The sequence below is a fragment of the Otolemur garnettii genome, unplaced genomic scaffold (assembly GCF_000181295.1).
Source record: "Otolemur garnettii isolate 467f Iridium unplaced genomic scaffold, OtoGar3 scaffold00009, whole genome shotgun sequence".
In the NCBI taxonomy this organism is placed as follows: domain Eukaryota; kingdom Metazoa; phylum Chordata; class Mammalia; order Primates; family Galagidae; genus Otolemur; species Otolemur garnettii.
This window is the reverse complement of record NW_003852404.1, coordinates 10,489,043-10,509,087: the sequence shown is the minus strand read 5'-3', so window position 1 is coordinate 10,509,087 and position 20,045 is coordinate 10,489,043. Positions and strand designations below refer to the sequence as shown.

At 39.2% G+C, this 20,045-nt stretch overlaps 1 protein-coding gene across 1 annotated transcript in view; it reads right to left on the bottom strand.

The window, feature by feature from the left end:
- Positions 1-9,120: 9,120 nt before the first annotated feature.
- CYYR1 (cysteine and tyrosine rich 1) overlaps positions 9,121-20,045 on the bottom strand; it is a 98,011-nt gene continuing 87,086 nt past the window's right edge. The window contains 2 exon segments of the mRNA XM_023509666.1: positions 9,121-9,254; positions 18,164-18,321. Coding sequence (XP_023365434.1) covers positions 9,121-9,254; positions 18,164-18,321 — 292 coding nt within the window.

Sequence of the window (20,045 nt, the reverse complement as noted above, 5' to 3'; positions counted from 1 at the left end):
AAGGATGAGTGTACGAAGAGGCCCTGAGTTTGCAATGAGTGTGGCAATAACAACTTGAACCAACAATTGTGCATCAAAGTGGCATAACACAATAGCACATGGGGTGACAGCAAGGATGCTGTCCCTGCTCTGCTTCTCTGCTGCCACCTGCCATGTAACCTTGGAGAAGATACTTCACCTCTCTACGAATCAGTTTTCTCACCCATTCAATGCAGATAATATTATCATTGAATGAAGTAATATTTATGGAGAGCCTTAAATAGTGCTTGATAAACATTAGATACTGTGTGTTCGTTAAATAATAAGAAAATAAGAAATGTGGAGGAAAGAAGAGCCAAATGACCCAAGTCTCTGTCTGAAGGTTGCCAAAGAGAGGCTGTCTCATTAGCAGTGACTGTGAACAAGTCTCTCATCTTTACTGTGTCTGTTTCTTCACCTAAGAAATACAGGTATAAACTAAAAATACCCCTCAGGTGCCGTACAGCTCTAAGAGTCCATGGGCTTCTTTTTGTTGGCTTGTCCATGTAGTGCCACGTACTCGCTGAGGAAGAGAAGCTGCCACATAGTCATTCACTGGTCTCTCGTAGGTTCCCAGAGCTACAATTGAGCTTGGAGATCACTTAGTCCAACATCCTCATTTTGTTATTAAGGAAAGAGTGGCCTTGCAGAATTCTTCACTGCTTGGAGCTGGGTAAGTGGTCTAATTGAGACTGGAACTTAGGTCTCCTGCTTACTTTCTTGAATAAATATTTAATGTGAACTCAAGAACAGTTGAGAAGAGACTTTGGTCTATTTTAATGTGTTAATTGCCTTAGAGATATTTAAATAAATAAATAAAAAATATTTAAGATATTTTTTAAGAATGAAAATATCTTAAACAGAGCCCTGGCAAAAAATAGATGGCCACTCAAACTGAGTAATTTGAAGGAAGTGTGGATAGAGCAGAGGGCAACTTCAGGGCATAGTCCAGTCCCTCCGGGTTAGTATCAGTGGTGACATTTTACCAACCCTAGATTTGATCGGGTAAGAGGAGAGGTAGCTGTTTGTAGAGGCATCCTCCTGAGAATTGCAACTTTTGTTTGAAAGGCACCATTCAAATAAATACCTCAAGTAAATATCTCATCTTCACTTTCTTTCTTCTTCTTGTTCTTCTGGGTGGCTCCCAATTGGCCAAACTCAAGCAGAATCCCCATTGGCAAGGGAATCCATTGATGGAGTCCGTGCAGTATACATTTCTGGGGCAGAGATGGAGGGAAGAGAGGGGGTGACTGTACTGGGAGGGGCCAAGAAGAAGGTACACAGTACAAAAATGTTTCATGCAAAGAATCCTTTTACTTTTTATTGCTATTTGATACTTTGTTCATTCAACACTTTTAGACATCTCTGTCATGCCATATGTTTGCTCAAAAATTATTCATTTATAGGATGAAGTGATTTTTGACCCTTATTTTGGGTTCTGCTGCCATATCTTTAAGAGCCTGCCTGCAGATCACCAAAATGGTGGTCAATCCATATAAAAAACTGAAGTAAATAATAAATTCACCTAAATAGTCTGATGAAATTATTCTATTAATTCACTGGAATTTGGCAAAACAATAAGTTCAGGTTAAGTGCTTTCTGGATACTTACTCTGTACTAGGAGAAATGGGTTAGTCATTGAAATTACAGTATTTTGTAGGACAGATGTCAAGTGCCCATGTTGTTTAAACTGTTCACTCCCAGCATTCAGGCATGTCCAAAGTGCTGAGTGGGGGAGCGCATCCTGCATGATTTTGTTTGCATGAGAGAGTCAGAAGTCTCTTGGGCCAGGTTTGTGCTAAGGAAGGAAAGAGCCAGAATTATGTTCTCCTAAAAATGTCCTAGTTTTCAGAAGGGAATAGAATTTTTTGTGTGTAATAAAAGCACACTAGCATTTGCCCTAAAGACTATGAAGTGATACACTTAGAGTTTCTAAACCAGCAAAATTGGGATAGTAATAGTGCCTACACCATGGGGTTTGAGAGGATGAAATGCAAATTAAATGTAAAGTGCTTAGAACAGTGCTTGGTGTGTATGAACCCCTCCCTTCCCCCCAAAAACTATGGTGATTTTCTTATTTAAGGTAACATATTTCTCGTTATGAGTCCATTGAAAATCAGTCTTTTTACAGTGCTTATCCTACTTTACAGAACTTAGATAATATGTACTGAATATGAATTGCTCTTCAAAGATATTAAATAACAAGAGCACAAAGCTCATTGCCATTTTACAACCAGTTTTCAGCCAGTTTTACTGTTTTTGTTTCTTTTCAGAATATTCAGTAGTTTTCAACATACCCCAGGGAAATGGCAATGTGAAAATGATGGCATCTGATTTTAGTGACAATGCCTTCAGTGAATCCTTTGGACATTGCTTCTAAAGTCTGAATTCCACGAGAATTTATTCTATGGAAGTAAAATTCATGAGGCACTTATTTTCTGATATCTCACTGGTCGCCCTTTTATGTAAAAAAGCAGCTTAATTTTAATTTGAAGAATAATAAAAGTGCCTCTCCCAAAGTGGTGTGTTGTCTTCTTCCCACTAAATGAGTCATTCAAAATGAGCACGTTCCTTTTCGTGCATGGACATGTATCAGCACTGCGCTGAAAAACACACTCAATTGTATCTGGATTGACACGTACGCGTGTCGTCAGCTAACAACTATGAAACGGCAGCTTTTTGTCCAGTTCTTTGGCTCGTCCCTTAGATTATGAGCCCCACTTAGAAGATGTTACTCTGTAGAAACTCGCTTCCTCTAAGTCTTAAAATTGTTTTAATATTCTTTAATGTCAAATATTCTTTACTGACTTAATACATTTAATCATTCATTTTATTTTCCAAACATCACAGAGGTTTCACCTTGGGACTAAAGGTAGGTAAGGAGCAGTACTGGCTCTGAAAGAGTTTAGTGTCTTATAGAGGAGATAGACACTTAGACAGATCTGCAACAGGACCATCAGGTGGGTACAGAATCGGTACAAAGAGGGCAGAGGTGGGAAACAGTCCTGACTGGAAAGATTACTGAGGTCCTCTGGTCAAAGTCGAAGTCTGTCCTAGATCTGGAAAGCTGAGGAGGGTTTCCACACCTTGTGCATCTTCAGGCAATGAGGTAAGGGAATTGGTACTGTGTGTCAGATGGTGGCAAAGGACCCAGACCAGGTCCCCAAATGTACTTTCATAGAAGCAGGACTCAGACTCTGATGACTCAGTCTCCCTGAGTGCTTTCACGTTTCCTTCTGGTCAGTAGAAAACATTTTACCTAAGAGGTGTGATAATCAAGACGGTAACCACATCTCTTGGTTCTCTTTGGATTCTAGTCAGAAGAAAATTAAATTATCCATGCTTCAGACTGTGGAAACAATACAAGATCTCTTATTCACTTATCACCCACAACCAACCGTGATTCAGGGAATGAGTCTTCTGCCTCCTCCTCCCATGTAGAAATGGCAGGCGGCGTGAGCTCCAAAGCTACACATGACTAGGTTAGGAAAAGGGAAGCCAAGCGGAGGGAGAAATCAGAGCCTAGCTGGGAACACATTTCTTTTAAACTAATTTCTCTTTCATGCACCTAGTGAAGGCAAATATTCCTAACACGGGTTTTCATATTTCCAAACATGTCCTTGAATTTCTTGTTTCTCTCTTTTGATTGAAGTCATTCAGAATTAGCTTAGGTAGCAGCTTGATCCACTCATTGCCCACTTGGAATTCTTTTCTTGATGAAGATTAAATATCTTGGAACAAAGTTGAAATGGAGGTTAGAACTCGGACTCTGTTAAGACTTGTCCATAAAGGTATGTGGTATGTGGTATGTGGTCCAATGCGATGTGCTTCAGTAAACTTTGGAGCAGTTTATAAGAAGGACAAACCTGGTGTGTCTCTTATAAGAAGGACAAACCTGGTGTGTCTCTTTTCAATGGTCCTTAGGAATGTAGCACTCATCTAGTTAAAAGGGCTCTTGAATATTGTCAGTTCCATTCTACTCTTCTTGGTTCAATAGAAACAATTTGATCACAGCCAAGCCTGGCTGTGGCAATCCTTCAGCGATTGAGTTGGTATGTTCTATGTTCTTTTTAGAGGGAAAGTATTATTGCCTATATTGCCTTAATTCAAGGCAATGTTTGGAGATTTTGGCAGTACAGGAAATAAGAATCCACTTAAGGAGAATGAGATCAAATATGCTCGCTACAGTCCACTGACTGCTGTGATGGCCCTTGAAGCTCTCTGCCTCTTGGTTTCTCTTGTAATCCCCTCCTCTTTTGTGTGGAATGAACTTAGGATTCATTCCTGATTCTAAGGAATAGAATATGGCAAAAGAAATAGAATATCACTTCTAAGACTGGGTTTGAAAAGTCGTGGCTTCTATCTTGCTAGCGCTCTCTGTAGCATTCCCACTCTCCAACTTTTCCTTGCTTGCTGTTCTGAATTGCCCTACGGAGAGGACCATATGGTAAAAAAAAATTCAAGGTGGACTCTGGCCAACAGCCAGTGGGGAAATGAGGTCCTTGGTCCAAAAGCCTTCAAAGAAATGAATCCTGTCATAGATCATGCATGTGAGTGAGCTTGGAAACACATCCTTCCTCGTTTGCACATCGAGATGACTGTAGCGAGTCCCTGCACCAGGGATCCAGCTAAACCATACTCAGATTCCTGATCTATAGAAATTGAGATCATAAATGTTGTTTCAAATCACTAAGTTTTGAGTTAATTTGCTACGCAGAAATGGATGCCTAGCACATCTGATTATAGAAGTGGCAAGGCTTGGGAGTGGGGCGCAAAGGTTGGAGAGAGATGTATATACATGTGTGTCTGTCTGAGTTACCACCCAGATGGGATCTTTGTGACAGATGTTCTGCATACACTGTTTATAATCACAGCAACCTGGCAAGGATGGTGCTTTTCACATATTTCAGATGAAACTGAAGTTAGGAAAATTCTGTTACTTGGCTCAGAACATGCAGTTAGAAGATAAGAGAGAAGAGAGAGAATCCATGGTCTTTGGTTCTTTTGGCTGCATTAGAGAGGAGGCAGGGGTGGGACTGAGGAGGGTGGAAATCAAAATCACCTGTGGACCTGTTAAAGTTGGTCAGGTCACTTTCCTATTCTGGAGGTCCTGACACTGCTCAGACTGAGCCAGGCTACACAGTAGGGTCGCCTATGGTGAGTACTGCACTTGCGCAAGTTCAGCTGTGTCCCATGTAACTCAGGCCTATAGTCAGAAAATAAACATTGCACATTTTGGGCTTGGTGCCCATAGCACAGTGGTTACAGCACCAGCCTCATACGCCAAGGGTGGTGGATTTGAACCCAGCCTGGGCCAGCTAAACAACTGCAACAACAACAACAACAAAAAAAAAATAGGCAAGTGTTGTGGCGGGCACCTGTAGTCCTAAGCTACTTGGGAGGCTGAGGCAAGAGAATCACTTAAGTCCTGGAATTTGAGGTTGCTATGATCTGTGACACCACGGCACTCTACTAAGGGTGACACAGTGAGACTCTATCTCACAGAATAAAAGAAAAATTGCACTTTTCAAGCAGGTCCTTTTTGAGGATTTGATAGTTCTTAGAAGTCTCCATGGTGATTGGCAAGATAACCATTGATTATGGCATTCCTGTGTTAGGTTGTTTTAAGTAAGTGAAAAATAAAATAATTGTATCCAGAGTTCCACTAACTGAGGAGCTCCATGTCCAGTCTAATGTGGGTGACTGTGCCTTGCCTATAACCCAAAGTTGGCAAATGGGTTTGGTTAAACAAGGGCAACTTAGGAGTCGAGTAGGCATGTGGAGAGTGCTGCTGTCATTTGGCAGAGGGAACGAGATCATACAAACAGAAGGGGTACACCCCTGTGCTGCATGGTAGGAAGACGTGCATAGCCCTGGATGCCCTGTAATGGCTTTGGGAACTAAGAAGGCAGCTGCAGAATTAATTAGATTCTGAGAAAAGGCTGTGCCAGCTCCAACACCAGGTCCAAGGTCTGTCTTCTGTCTTCAGCTGCTCAGTTCTGGCAGTAGCTTCCCTATCCTGGCCCTGGAGAGAGGCACTCATCGCTCATGGCTTCTCATGCAAGTTAGAATTTGATTCCATAGCCACGGACTCTGCACACATACAAGTGAAGGACATCACAGCGAACTGACAAAGTCCATAGTTTCTCCTGGGGGAGGCACTGAAGGGGTTTCTCCCTCAACTGTTCCCTAGCTTATTGCATTCCGTGTAGATTTTTCTAGAGCAGCACTGCTCAGTGAGGCAGCCACTCACCACATGAGGCTCTGTAGCACGTGAAATCAGGTTAGATAAATTGAATTTTTCACTTAATTTAATTTCAATTAATTTAAACTTCAGTGACCACATGTAGCTGGTGACCACGCTGTTGGACAGCACAGATCTAGAGGCTATTCTTGTGATATTGTTCTTTTGTTCATTTATTCTTGGCTAATACTTATAGAACAGTTTGTATGTGCCTGGCACTATGCATAGAATTTTGCCTATATCCATCCGAGTTTGGCAAAATTTGATGAGGCTGATTATATTGTTTACATTTTCCAGAGCAGAAAGTTGATCTCAAAGAGATGAAAGCACCTGCCTCAAATCACACAGGTAGGAGACAGGATTTAAAATAAAGTCTGTCTGGCTTCATTCCTGTGTTTCCTGTACAGAAGAACAAAGCTAAATCAGCAGGAAAAGAAATGGGTACAAGGAATGGACGCAAGACAAAGAAAATATAATCCCGATTATAACAGGTTCTTTCACTTTATTGCTTGTCGTAAACACTTTGGCCACAGCAAATATGTTAGTTTTCAACCATAATTCAAAGCTTTCACATCCATATGCTATTTCCCCCCAAGAAGCATCATCTATGAAAACAATCAGTGAACTCCAAAAGTCTACACTGATAATGTGCACATTTATGGTATTGTGACATTAAATACAAACAGTAAAAAAGACTCATCTATTGTGGGTCTATGGGTTTGTGGTATGCCTTAAGGGAGGCCATAAACAACTCAGAGAAGAGAGATGGAGGGGACCGAAATGGCCTCGATGCGGGGAATATTTACAGAACACAGGACGCACGCAATAAATGTTTATTGATGGTGAAGATGATGAAAATTCTATTTCCGCGGGTCTTTTCTCTCCATTTTTCTTAAGGAAGGTATAGTGTATTTGCACCCTACATTCTCAAATCATGCAGGCGCTGGTACTTGGAGTATCTTAGCCGCAGTGTAGTTGGGTCTGATCCCACACAGAAGAGAAATAAATTAAAGCATATGTACTATTAAATTGGGCTAAAACCACTTCACGTAAGTCAGGGAGTCCTCATTAGAACACGCTGGAAGTCTTGAATGCTTTGTGTCTTTATATGTGAGAAAATCACCAGAGTCTAAAAATCAAGGAAGTCATTAAAAACAAATCTAGCCTTTAGACCAGCAGTTCTCAACCTGTGGGTCACGACCCCTTTTTAACAATGAAAATACATTGAGGCATTAGGAAGGTTGAGAACCACTGCTTTAGACCTTACTGGCAGTTAGATTTTATTTCCGTCAGATTGGTGTATTTCTAGTGGAGGTATTTTAAAGTATGATAAGATATGGTCATTCTATTGACTATGTAGTAAGTTTCTTAACATAATTTATACCCTAAGATGTTTGTTTTGACCATCCTATTCAAAATTCTTGGCATCACTTTGGGATATCACTGAATGATGATGATGTTGGATTAAACAGTTTAGATTTAAACATTTAGAGTGACACAAAAATATGGTTATTCCCAACATTCAACATACAAAGTTTTACATACATGAAAGGACTCTCATAAACATTGTAGAAATGTTAAGGTCACTTGCAGCAAAATATGGCACATCAGAATTATTTATCCAATGTTTTTACCTCTAAAGGTAGGCACTTCATAAAATGTGCATTTTGGCAAAAACTGACAGTTTGATGTCACTATCTCAACCTTTTCAGTGAACTGTATGACTTTTTAAAGAGAATACATTATCAAAATTTTACAAAAGGAAAACAAAAAAGTGTCCAATACTTTCACAGAAGAGATTTCAAGCTTCATTTCCCCCTCTTAATTCTTTCTGCAGGCCTGCTGTGTCTCGTTATGGTCAAGTTCTCCAATCTCACTCCCTGACCTGAAATCCTGTGGAATAGTTGGCTCCTCATCTTTTACTCTGACGTGAAGTATTTCTGGCCTGTAGGACTTGATATGGTTTCTTCCTTTCACAGTTGCCATAACCTTTACCTGATCAGCTAAATAAAGCCAGATGCCTTTTAGGTGGCAGTAGCTGGCATTGAAGAGTTTTTTTGGCTTTAAGCAGCTGTTGAATCCCTTTGATCCTGTTTTAACTCTCTAATTAAACAAATAAGATTCAACTCTTCCTGTTGTTTTCGTTCCTGAACATGGATAAATTCACTACACGTCTACCCCAAACAGGAGCAGAACTTGTGCAGCCCACTGGACCCACCTGCCGTTTGACTTAGGTATCTCTTCTAGAGCGTGTCTCTGCCAGATAGTCAGCCAAATTGTTTTGAAATCTTGGCAACAGGAAGCTTCATAAAACAATCTAGGGAATCAGAAAGCTCCAAGCCTTATGTCTTATACTAAACCCAGAGCTCCCTTTATGTAATTTCCATCTGGTGCCTCAAACAGTGCCAGGCACATAGTAGGCTCGCAGGCATTCAGTATGCGTTTACTAGTGAATGAAAGAAGGGATTATTCTAGTCCTGACTTTTGAAACTATGTAGAGTTGCTTCCTTATGTAGCTCAAACTATCCTTCTGCCCCACTTAGCTCTTCTCTTTTCCAAAATTTCCTTCATTTAGTCCCTAAACACCCCGATTATCAGATGTTTCATCCATCTCATTACTCTTCTCTGTGCTTAAGTGGAGAGTACAGAGAAGTGGATCAGAGGATCTCTTAAAATGTGGTCTCCCAGATCCAAACATAACACTCCAGATGAGGTCAGCTTTGAGCAGGGTAGGAATCCTATCTCTTAGCATGGCCATTCCACCTGAAATACTATCTGACTCCTGTCTGTTTCTGAGCACAGACATTTCATTCCAGGCAAGATCACTAGTTGGTACATGTGCTGTTCTGGGGGAAGGATTATTTCCTTGAATTTCCAGGATAAGGAGGGGGTGGAGAGCGCTGTGCTGAAGGCTGTGGGGTCGGGGAGTACGGAGGCGGCAAGTCTGCGCAGTATTCCATCTCGTGGTCGTAACTATAGGGGGGTGGTGCTGCTGAAAAAGAAAGGGAAAAGAGCATCAGGTGGCTAGCAAACATTTGCTGCAAAACATCGTAGTTTTATAAGATTAATGACACATGTGCATGAAGGCTGAATGCTCTAAAATATGGAGCCATCAGTCAAAGTATATAGAATTGGTTGTTAAAGGGGCATAGAGAGAAGCAGCTGAGGGACAATTCAAGTTTGAGCAAAAGCACAGAAGCAGGAGGTGAGTCTGGCTGAAGAAAAAGGGACATGGGAGGGAGGACCAAGAAAGGGCACTGAGGAATCTGCTTGTGTCAACATTACGGTGGGCTTTGAGGGCCGTGTAAGGAGTGCGTGACGTGGAGTTAACAGAGATTGTTTGACTATGTGAGTGAAGGGGCTTTGGGAAGATGAGTGTCTCAGTGGTAGGGGAAGAGGAAGCCCTACCGGCAGTGATGTAATAGCATACTTGATAGATTGTAAGGGACTTGTGACAGAGAGGGGGAAAATTATAGAGCCCTAAGCATTTGAATGCTTAGGTGACAAAGAGCACGTGGAAAAAGGGGCAAGGCAGTGAAAGAGGCGGTTGAGGAATTAGATATCCAGTCTGGAACTCCCCTGTAAGTTGGAGGATGGTGGAGCTATTACAGAAATAAAATAAAATGGGTGAGGATAAATAAAAAGTCACACAAAGCAGGTTTGGGAATGAGGATGAAGAATCTAATTTTCTAAATTTTGTCTGAATAATTTTCTTAAATGAATTTTTTACTATACTACATGTCAATAAGCGTTTAAATCACATTTACTACACTTTATAATTACTGTAGATGAACGTCCATAAATCCCACTTCCAGGGTTGGAAGAAAGATATTCCTTGAACTGAATTTCATACATGTCTTCAAGAACCAAATCATTCTGCAACATCTGAGCTATGCTTTAGCAACCAAATCTGATAATTTGCTGGTAGTAGAATCATGATCATGATGCTGAAGTCTATTGAGAAACTGACATGCCTTAACTGTGTGCTGTGAATGTGGCCGAAGTCGCAAGGCTACGGTCATGATCATGCAAATACATGGGCAAGTTTTTAACATTAAAATGGCAGAAAAGAGCAAGCAACACTTCAGCAAACATGACTAAATGCCTTCTAAATTGTACTCTTCCCAGGAAGAACTTGATAGTATTCTGATAAACAAGCATACACAAACAGAAGGGCTCAGTGGATATGGAGACACAAGCTGTGTTTTCTTCTGGATCCGTTCAGTGTGCCTCTTTACCGAGAGCTTGAGGATTTGATGCATTTACTAATCTCCCTATACTTGGAGGATGCGAGGAAGCAGAACTGAACCACTGGAGAAAAGAGGAAGACACAGAATTGGCCGGGATGTCCTCTGAGTGCTGCTTTGTGAAATCAAGGCTTTTCTAGCGTCTAGTGGGTTGAGCAGGCCCAGGGCACTTAGCAGAGGACACAGGTCTGTAACAAAATCAGCTAGGATGCACATAGCTTCTCTTAGCCCCTCAGAGGCTTGGTTACTCCAATCTGTTCTCTGCAACAAAATGGAGTAACTCCTGTGGAATCTAAACACACATTTTCCCTGCATTACACCCACTCCACAGCTTCATTCTATCCAGGGCTGACACAAAGAGATTTATCATTAACTTCGTGTAAGCCAAGAAGAAACCACGGCAGCCTCCACGGGAAATAGGAAGTTCAGCTGGAAACTCATTGAATTGTTTCTTACAGGCATGTGGTTCTACCCTAGTTTTATGACACAGCTTTCCCACACACCAACTGATACTACTGATTGGTCTTATATCATTCTCTGTCATGAAGCGTGGTGTGTGTTTATGTGTTTGTAACAAAGCGTTTATGTTCTGCCATCTGCATAAAAACTGCTGGAGGACATTTCAATAAGAATTCCTATGGTTTATTCAGCTGCAAGTTGAACATGAAAATCTAAGCTATACAACAGCGTTCCTTCATTCATACATTTTCTGAACTTTGAGAAGGTGACAATAAATATGTTAGCAGTACTTTGAGGACTATGCATCCTGAGATAAAGGTGGCACATCTTTTCATAACATCAGCCCCTGGAAGGCATTTGAAATAGTACTTGCATAACTGTGGTGTGTTCTCTTTCTTTCTTGCAGATAGCATTTTGCTGGGATGAAAACTTTTGCAGGTATCAATTTTAGAATTCCTGATTGATCCTAAGAAATTCCATTCTTTTTATTACAGGTCAAATAGTCTATCAAAGATGTATGGATAAGCTGGATATGTGGTGTCTTTGACATTCTCTTAGAACCAATATTCTAATTCTCTGATTGAAATAAATATGCCATTTATCCTCCATATCTGATATAGTTGTCTAGAATGTTAAAAAATTTAGGATATTATAAAACTCAGAGAAGAAATGGCATGTTTTCAATCTACTCAGGCCAGTTTTTCTAAAGCTGGTGTGGTGGGAAGATACTCAGTTTTATCAAAACTATTCAACATTATTTCAGGAAATTTGGAGGAAAATCATCTATAATTTTGTCACCCTAGTATAACAAATAATACCTTTGCATTCTATCTTCTAGTCATTTGTGTGTATTTATGTACCTGCAGTCATATAATATGGTATATGCTTTTTAACTTTGTATATGACTTGTCTTTTTCATTTGACTACCTCTTTTTCATGAATTTTTTTTTTTTTGAGACAGAGTCTCAGGCTATTACCCTGAGTGGAGTGCTGTGGTGTCATAGGTCATAGCAACCTCTGACTCTTGGGCTCAAGCAATCCTCTTGCCTCATTTTTTCTACATTTAATAGAGACAGGGTCTCATTCTTGCTCAGGCTGGTCTCAAACTCATGAGCTCAAGCAATCCACCCGCCTCGACCTCCTGGAGTGCTAGGATTACAGGCGTGAGCCACCATGCCCAGCCAATGAAATTTATTGTTAATGACTGCATAACATTCTATTCACTTACTTGAAGGTTATATTTTTTATCATAAATAATGGAATGATAGGTATCTTCTTACACATAGACTTTTAAAAGTTATTAATTGGTTTAAATAACAAGTAAATTTTATTCCTTAAAGTACATTATAAAACTGTTTCCAAAAAGAATTGTTTCATTTCATAAGGGTATCAGCAAGGCATACAGGTACACTATAATTTAATATTTTGGTAATTTAATAAGTGAAAAAATACCACACTTTATTTTACTTTATCATTTCCTTGATAATATTTAGGTTTGGCATTGTTCCACATCTTGTCCACTGTAATTCATATTGACTGAATTTTTTTTTTTTGTTCTATACTGATAATTTATAAATGAGAATCGTAATGAGAATTAAAAGGTAACTAAGATGTAAAATATAATAAAGATAATTGAGATATACAAAATTAGATATCTTTAGGAATGACTGTTTAAATGGTTTATTATGTAATTTTTACATTATTGAATACTGAAGTTTGAAACTTGTATATAACAAAATATATTCTTTTTTTAATCTCTTCTGTGTTGTTTGCAAGTGTAAAAATTCATCTTTTTCACGTTTTGTACATAACCATTCTATTTATTAATTTATCAACTTAAATGTATAATTACTGTACAATTATAAATTTATACATAAAGTTTGTGTGCAATTTAAGATAGACAACTATTTATCATCTGTTATTTTATTTGGTGTACTTCTGCTTCAGAGTTTATTCTTTCTAAATTTTTAATTTCAGTTAAACCAAATTATTTAAGTTCATCTTATTAAATCAATATCACTTTGTACATTGTTTTGTTATGTTCCCTTTAGAGAGTATGTAAAATTCGAATCTATTCTAATCCAATGACCAAAGCATACTTTTTTGGAGACAGACTCTTATTTTGTCACTCTTGGTAGAGTGCTGTGTGTGTCATAGCTCACAGCAACCTCAAACTCTTGGGCTCAAGAGATCCTGCTGCCTCAGCCTCCCAAGTAGCTGAGACTATACGTGCCTACCACAATGCCTGGCTATCTTTTTTGATTTTATTTTAGAGACAGGGCCTTGCTCTAGCTCAGGTTGGTCTCCAACTCCTGAGCTCAAACAATCCACCTGCCTTGGCCTCCCAGAGTGCTAGGATTACAGGTCTGAGATATAGTGCCAGCCTCAAGGCATAGCTTTTTGTACTAGAAACACCTCCATTTAATTATTACTGATTTTAAATGGTTTTAGTACCCACTAGAACTGGTGAATCTCAGGATTTATTTGTAAAGACAATTTCTGATTATTATTAGTAGGAGCAAACCTTCTTCTTCACTCCTCCTCCAAACCCCACTACTCATAATTTATCTGAATCCCACTTGGAGCCGAGGGTTTAAATAAAGGCCCACAAAGCTCCTGGCAAGACTTTTACTCAAACTCAATCTTGCCTAGTCTTCCTCTGCAAAGGCCTGAGTTGCTAAGATATGTTTGAACTCATCATCCCTGTTGCCCTCAGATAAGGTCAAGATAATTTCCATCAAGCTTTACATTCCTGTGTCACCATGAGAGGGACGAGCTCCTAGAATATTCTTATCATAGACCTCTAATCCTGGAAGGCTTTGCACATTTAATTTGATTAATTCTCTAAACTTTCTCCACTCCATTTCTATGTGCACAGTGAGAAACAGTCTGTCATCCTTGCCCTCTTTTTTTTTTTTTTTTTTAAATAGACAGAGTCTTACTCTGTTGCCCAGATCTAGAGTGGTCTTGGCATCAGCCTAGCTCCCAGCAACCTCACACCCCTCAGTTCAAGGGATTCTCCTGCCTCAGCCTCCTGAGTAGAGGGGTCTATAGGTGCCTCCCTCAACACCTGGCTAATTTTCCTACTTTTAAGAGATGGGGTCTTGCTCTTGCTCAGGTTGGTCTTGAATTCCTGAGTTCAAGTGATCCTCCCTCCTTGGCCTCCCAGGGTGCTAGGATTATAGGGGTGAACCATGTAATCCTTTAGAATATGAGGAGGCTCTCTTATGATCATGCCTCTTTTCTGGAAGAAATAGGATCTGTTGAGAAATCATCTGCTGAGTAAGAAACGTTGAGGGGACTTTTGGCAAGAGAGATGAATGTGAGATAGTTATCTTGGAGTGGAAGGGAACATTCACTTTACCCTTTTACTCTATTTAAAATCTGATTTTCCATGAGAAGACAGCTTCCTGGGTAGCACTACCAAATCAGAACTGTTCTTTTTCTCCTATGTCTACAACCTACAGGGTTAGGAGGTGTGTGATTTTCATAGACACTTTTCAAACCATTATCTTTCAAATACTCTTGAAAAACCTGAGCTCTGAGTTCAAGGCCAGCCTGAGCAAGACTGAAACCCTGTCTCTACTAAAAATTTTATGGAAAATATAGTTGGGCACAGTGGTGTGTGCCTATAGTCCCAGCTACTTTGGAAGCTGAGACTGTAGAATTCCTTTAGCTCAGGAGTTTGAGATTTCAGTGAGTTGGGATTATGCCACCCCATTGTCCTCTAGCCTGGGGCATAGAGGGAGACTGTCTCAACAAACAAACAAAACCCCCCAAACGCCTGAATTGTTTGGTAGCATGCATGCTACATTCTTTCCACTCTTCTTGTTGTCAATATCTGTGGCCTGCCCTGTGCCAAACCCTCATTCACTAAAGATTTATCATCTGGCCCATGGTCTTCCCACCCTGACTTGTTATTCTTGGTGCTTTCAACATCTAGGGAACCCTGCCTCTCAGTCCTTTGACTATTTTGGAAGGTCACGGTCCAACAAAGAAGTCAAGCATGGCCATTGAATGACATTTTTCCCCTCCCCAATGCAGAGTAATATTGTTCACCATGGGGATCCTCAGCTGAGGACATTCACCATGGGACATGATAACCTTCCCTAAATAACATTCTCCTCCTTCATCTGGCCTCTAGGCTGAAGGACTGTACAATAAGTTGAGTTGTTATCTCAATTATCACAGGGTTAATTTACATGGGTAAAAGAATTTCGTGATTTTACAGATGAAAGATTTTGAAAAGCCTTTAATACTATTATATGTTGTTTGGCTATCCTTTAAATAAAAGCTTAATTAGTGACTTTGAGAAGGAAATGAGAAGTAATCACGCACATTATGTTTTTGAAGACCTAGTTTTTTGTCGTAAAAATGCTTCCAGCATAAGGTTCACTTCATTATGTTTCTTACATTATTCAGTTTTTAGAACAACGCATTTACTGAAAACATAACATGCTGCTGTGATCTGCGGGTCTAAATGATGCCGCTCTAAAGCTTTAAAAGCATATTTCCACGCACAGAACAGAAAGTCTCAAACCCAGGAAAACATGTGACCTCGCTTTAAAACAGTGACATTCAGTATCTTTTAATTTCAATCAAAGTTTGGATGGACTTTCAGAAGGGTAAAATGAAAAATATATTTTATAGAAGTATTTTAAAATGTTTTAAAAAATTTTTTGATGTAGAAAATGAGCACCTGGAGTGCTCTACCACAAAGCACAACTTCCTGCCTTCTCTCCAATTGATATCTTTGCTTGACTTTCCTTTGTTTTCATTTTGGGTTATGTGTTAGCCCAGGGAAAAATGGAGAGATGTGAAGAATAAAAAATAATTATATTTATTTCTTTTCTTATATCTCAACATCTTAACAGCATCCCAAATAGTATTTTTGCAAGTTGGGAAGATTTGAAATTGCCCAGTGCTTTTGTAGTGAGTAAATTCTACATATTCCAGGGGGCAATTTGAGGTCAGTTCCCTAGATAGGGATGTATGACTATGCCGGGTCTTATCATGAATGTGTTCATTATTCACTCAGCTGAGTTCTATTATATACCAAGCCAGGGTCTGCATGCTTGGGAGAGATGGTGAACAAAATGGAGCAAAGTAGAGCTAATAGTCTAGGAGGAGGAAAAGGGCAATAAAGAGTAAACATAATGATCAGGTAAACCATATGATGTCTTAGAAAATTTAATGCACCCTGGAGAAACAGCCGAGTAGCCCAGGAAGAGTAGGGTCCTGTGGGGGAGGGACACATCACAATCATAAACAGGGCGAGCAGGGCAGGCTTGATTTAAGAGGTGACCTATGATCAGAGATTTGAGTGAGGTGAGGGAGTCAGTGTGGCCTGTGTGTTCATGGACCAGCAAAGGGGAGAGGAAGTGTTATCAGAGCCAGATTAGCAGAGAAAAGAAGGGAAGGAAATGAGGCAGGAGAAATGAAAAGAGGAACTGATTCATGTGGCACCTTGAAGGCCCCAGTGCCACAGGCTTTGGCTCTCCTCTGGGGGAAATGAAGAGTCACTGGAAGAGTTTGAGCACCGGAGTGATCTGATCTGACATTTACTTTAAAAGGTCACGCTGACTACTGGGTTGAGAATAGACCCCAGAGTGCCAAAGGTGGATGCTGAAAGACAAGACCAGTTAGGATGTTAGAGGAGGAGTAAGATCCGGGTGGCAACAGCATCTATGTCTCACTGTGAGAAATAGTCAGATAGTGTATGTATTTTGATGGTAGAGCCTAGATGTTTTCCTAATAGACTGAATGTAGGTTTGAAGGAAACAGAAGTCAAGGATGACTTCAGGGTTTTTGTAGTGAGCATTTGGAAGGCTAGAGATGTCATCAATTGAAATTATGAAGAAGAATTTTGGGGGAGGATCAGATCTAGAGCTTTAGACAGGTTAAATTTGGGATATTTATTAGATATTCAACTGAAGGCAGGGGGAGAAAATGAATCTGAAATTCAGTAAAGAGATTTGGAATGGAGATATATAACTTTGGGAAGCATTAGCATATAAATGATGCTTAAAAGCTCAAGGCCAAATGACACAACCAAAGAAGTGAGTGTAAATACATTGTGGAAGAAGACAGAAGACCAGCGGAAAGCAGCACAGCATGACGGTAAAGGAGATGAGAGCACACTGACAAAAGAAAAAGAGGAAAACAGGAAAACAGGAGAAGCTGTTATTCCCACAGTCCATTCCAAATTGGTTCCCTCAAGCTGAAGGCAATAGAGAAAAGGTTAAAAGAGAAAGGAAAGATTAGGCAATTGATACATAAGGCAGAGTGTATGTAGAGGGTACCCTGTTCATTTTCAATAAGGACTGAGAGAGGAGCTGAGTGTAGACGGGAAATTATCTTCACAAGGGTGTATTAAATTCAGAACTTGCTTGCTTTTTATGTGTCAAATTGTACATGCACAGACTGACCTAGGAAGCACTACTGAAACCATCGAATGCAAAACCCAGTATTTTGTTTGTGGGTTTACGTGTACGTGATGTATTTATATGTAGATATTTAACATAGTCTCAACAAATATTTGTCAAATTATTAATATATTACCTTGGCTCTTCGTTGAGAATTTTAATAAGATAAGGTTAAAGCATTTCTCTTTGCATAATGAGGACGTATAAATACTTCTTCAATACTTTTTCTCAAAACATATACTTCTATTGAATCAGATGCCAGTTTATTGAGACATAAAATTTTCTCTATAATCAAGTGTCAGAACTCACCAGCAGGTAGACACAGTGGGTATGAATTGTCTATTTACCTTAATTCTGCCAGACTGGTAATTGTAATCAATGGGACTACCACTGAAAATAGAAATATCTTCAAATACAAGATAAACTTTATTATGTGGATCTAAGTAATCTCTGTTCAAAGCTAGAGTGTCAATCTTTAATTATGTAGAAATTTCCTACAAAATTGGAGATTATTTCCATGAGAGTCTGTGGTGTTTCCTTCTCTCTCTAAGAAGTCGATCGTAACTCAAAAATCTGGCTTTTCCTTCAAGAATAAACAGTTTTGCTGGGTGGCACCTGTGGCTTAAAAGGGTAGGGCGCTGGTCCCATATGCTGGAGGTGGTGGGTTCAAACCCAGCCCCAGCCAAAAACTGAAAAAAACAAACAAACAAACACACAACCCCCCCTCCCCCCAACAAACAAACAAACAAATAAAAACCAGTTTTGCTTACCAGGGTAGGAGGAGATGGCGTTGATGTGGGTGGTTCTGATGACACCCACCCGGGTGCCCCGACTGTTCTTTACACACATGCAGATGCAGATGGCAATTCCAGCAATGACCCCCATGATGAATACGATTCCAAACACGATGCCAGCGATGGCAGTGCCCCTAAAAAGGGAAAACAAAAGTGTGTTGATTAAAAAGGCTTGTAAGTGTAAGGATTCATTAGTCTTCCAAACACAGCTCCATGACTCATGACCAGTATTTCTTTACAAATGTTCTTAAGGATGATGTTAAAGAATTGCCTAATTTGATCAAGCAATTAGTCTTCTGTATTTCAGTAGCTAAGAAAAAGTTGTAAACATTTAGGTCATCTTCTTCCAGCCCAGTCGACCAACTCGTCATTCAGATTCTAGTTCTTAAAATTTATGTATTTATACAAAGCACAGTTCTCTAGAAATGCTCTCTAAAATAATAACTTAAAAGCCATTCTGCTATTTAACTAAACAGCAGAGGATTTGTCTACTGGACATAGAGTATATGTGTTTAATAAACACAACTCAGTAAATGTCAAGATATTAAATAAACTTAATATTTATTCCTGACTCAAACTCTCTGTACAAAAAAAAAAATTATTTCACAAACAAACTGCAGCAACAATTACACACACACACACACAAAATCCCCCCAAAACAAACATCCAATATTTTAATTATCCAGAGAAATGTTATGATGAAGTATTCTAATTTGGGAATAATATAAGCAAAAATTCTATTTCTATTAATGTTAATGGATTTTTTCCAGAAAGTATTAGATCATGCAACAAAACCATAAATAGAAAAACTTACATGAAAGAGTCAACATTATCACTGTTTGTGGAAAATATAATTTATAGGTACAGATCCATTTGTCCACTATTTTGAAAAATAACCAGGAAATTTTTATAAAACTATAAATTTTGACCAGGCAGTACCATTTCTGGCCATGCTTCCTAAGGACATATAGCATGTGTGTGCATAAATAATATAACAAGAATGTTCATCAGAATGTTGCTGGTAAGGGCACAATATGAAAAATAAATGCCCATAAAAGGGAATTGAAATAAAAAAAATGGTACATAGGAAAGTGACTCTTATATGATGATTAAAAGGTGTGGAGAAATCCATATGGATTGAGGTGAAATGTTTCTGATATGTAGTACAAGATCAACTTAATGAATGAAAAAGCAAGTCTTAACAGAAAATACTAGTATGAACAGAATCCTGGCTGTGGGGTAAAACTACGCTTTTATATATCAAATTGTCAAACATGTATAGTGATTACCTTATAATCACTATAAAATAAATAAATTTCACTTTCTAATTTGTTTATTCCTCAAAGGCAACCTCCAAGGCAATTATGCCTCAAGGGCAATTCTTTCAGCTGTTTTTTCTAGTGCCATTCCTCCATTTTTCAATATTATTATTCCATTCCTTCATTTTTAATTTTGATTCCTCTCATAGTATTTAGGAATGTAGACTTTTTCTATTTTATTGATTATTTATTTTGATCTTTTTCAGATATAGATAGATCTGTCATCAGTATTTATATCACTGTGACATTGCTTTCTGTGGAATCAAGCAATGTACCCTGATGGTTACCTTTCATTTCTCTTATAACTTATATTTTTAAAAGAATTTCCATGTGTTTTTGGATTTCCTTATACCTATTGCTATTCCCTCCTCCCCCAAATTCCTGGAAGTCTTTCCCACAGTTATCACTAACATTTTCACATTTGAACACAATAAAAATAGCTTATGGGTTCCTCTTTGTCCCTGTGGTGATTTCCCTCTTGCAGCCCACTAACTCCACTGGTTGCTCTGTATCTGGACCTCATATCTGGCTTCTGGACC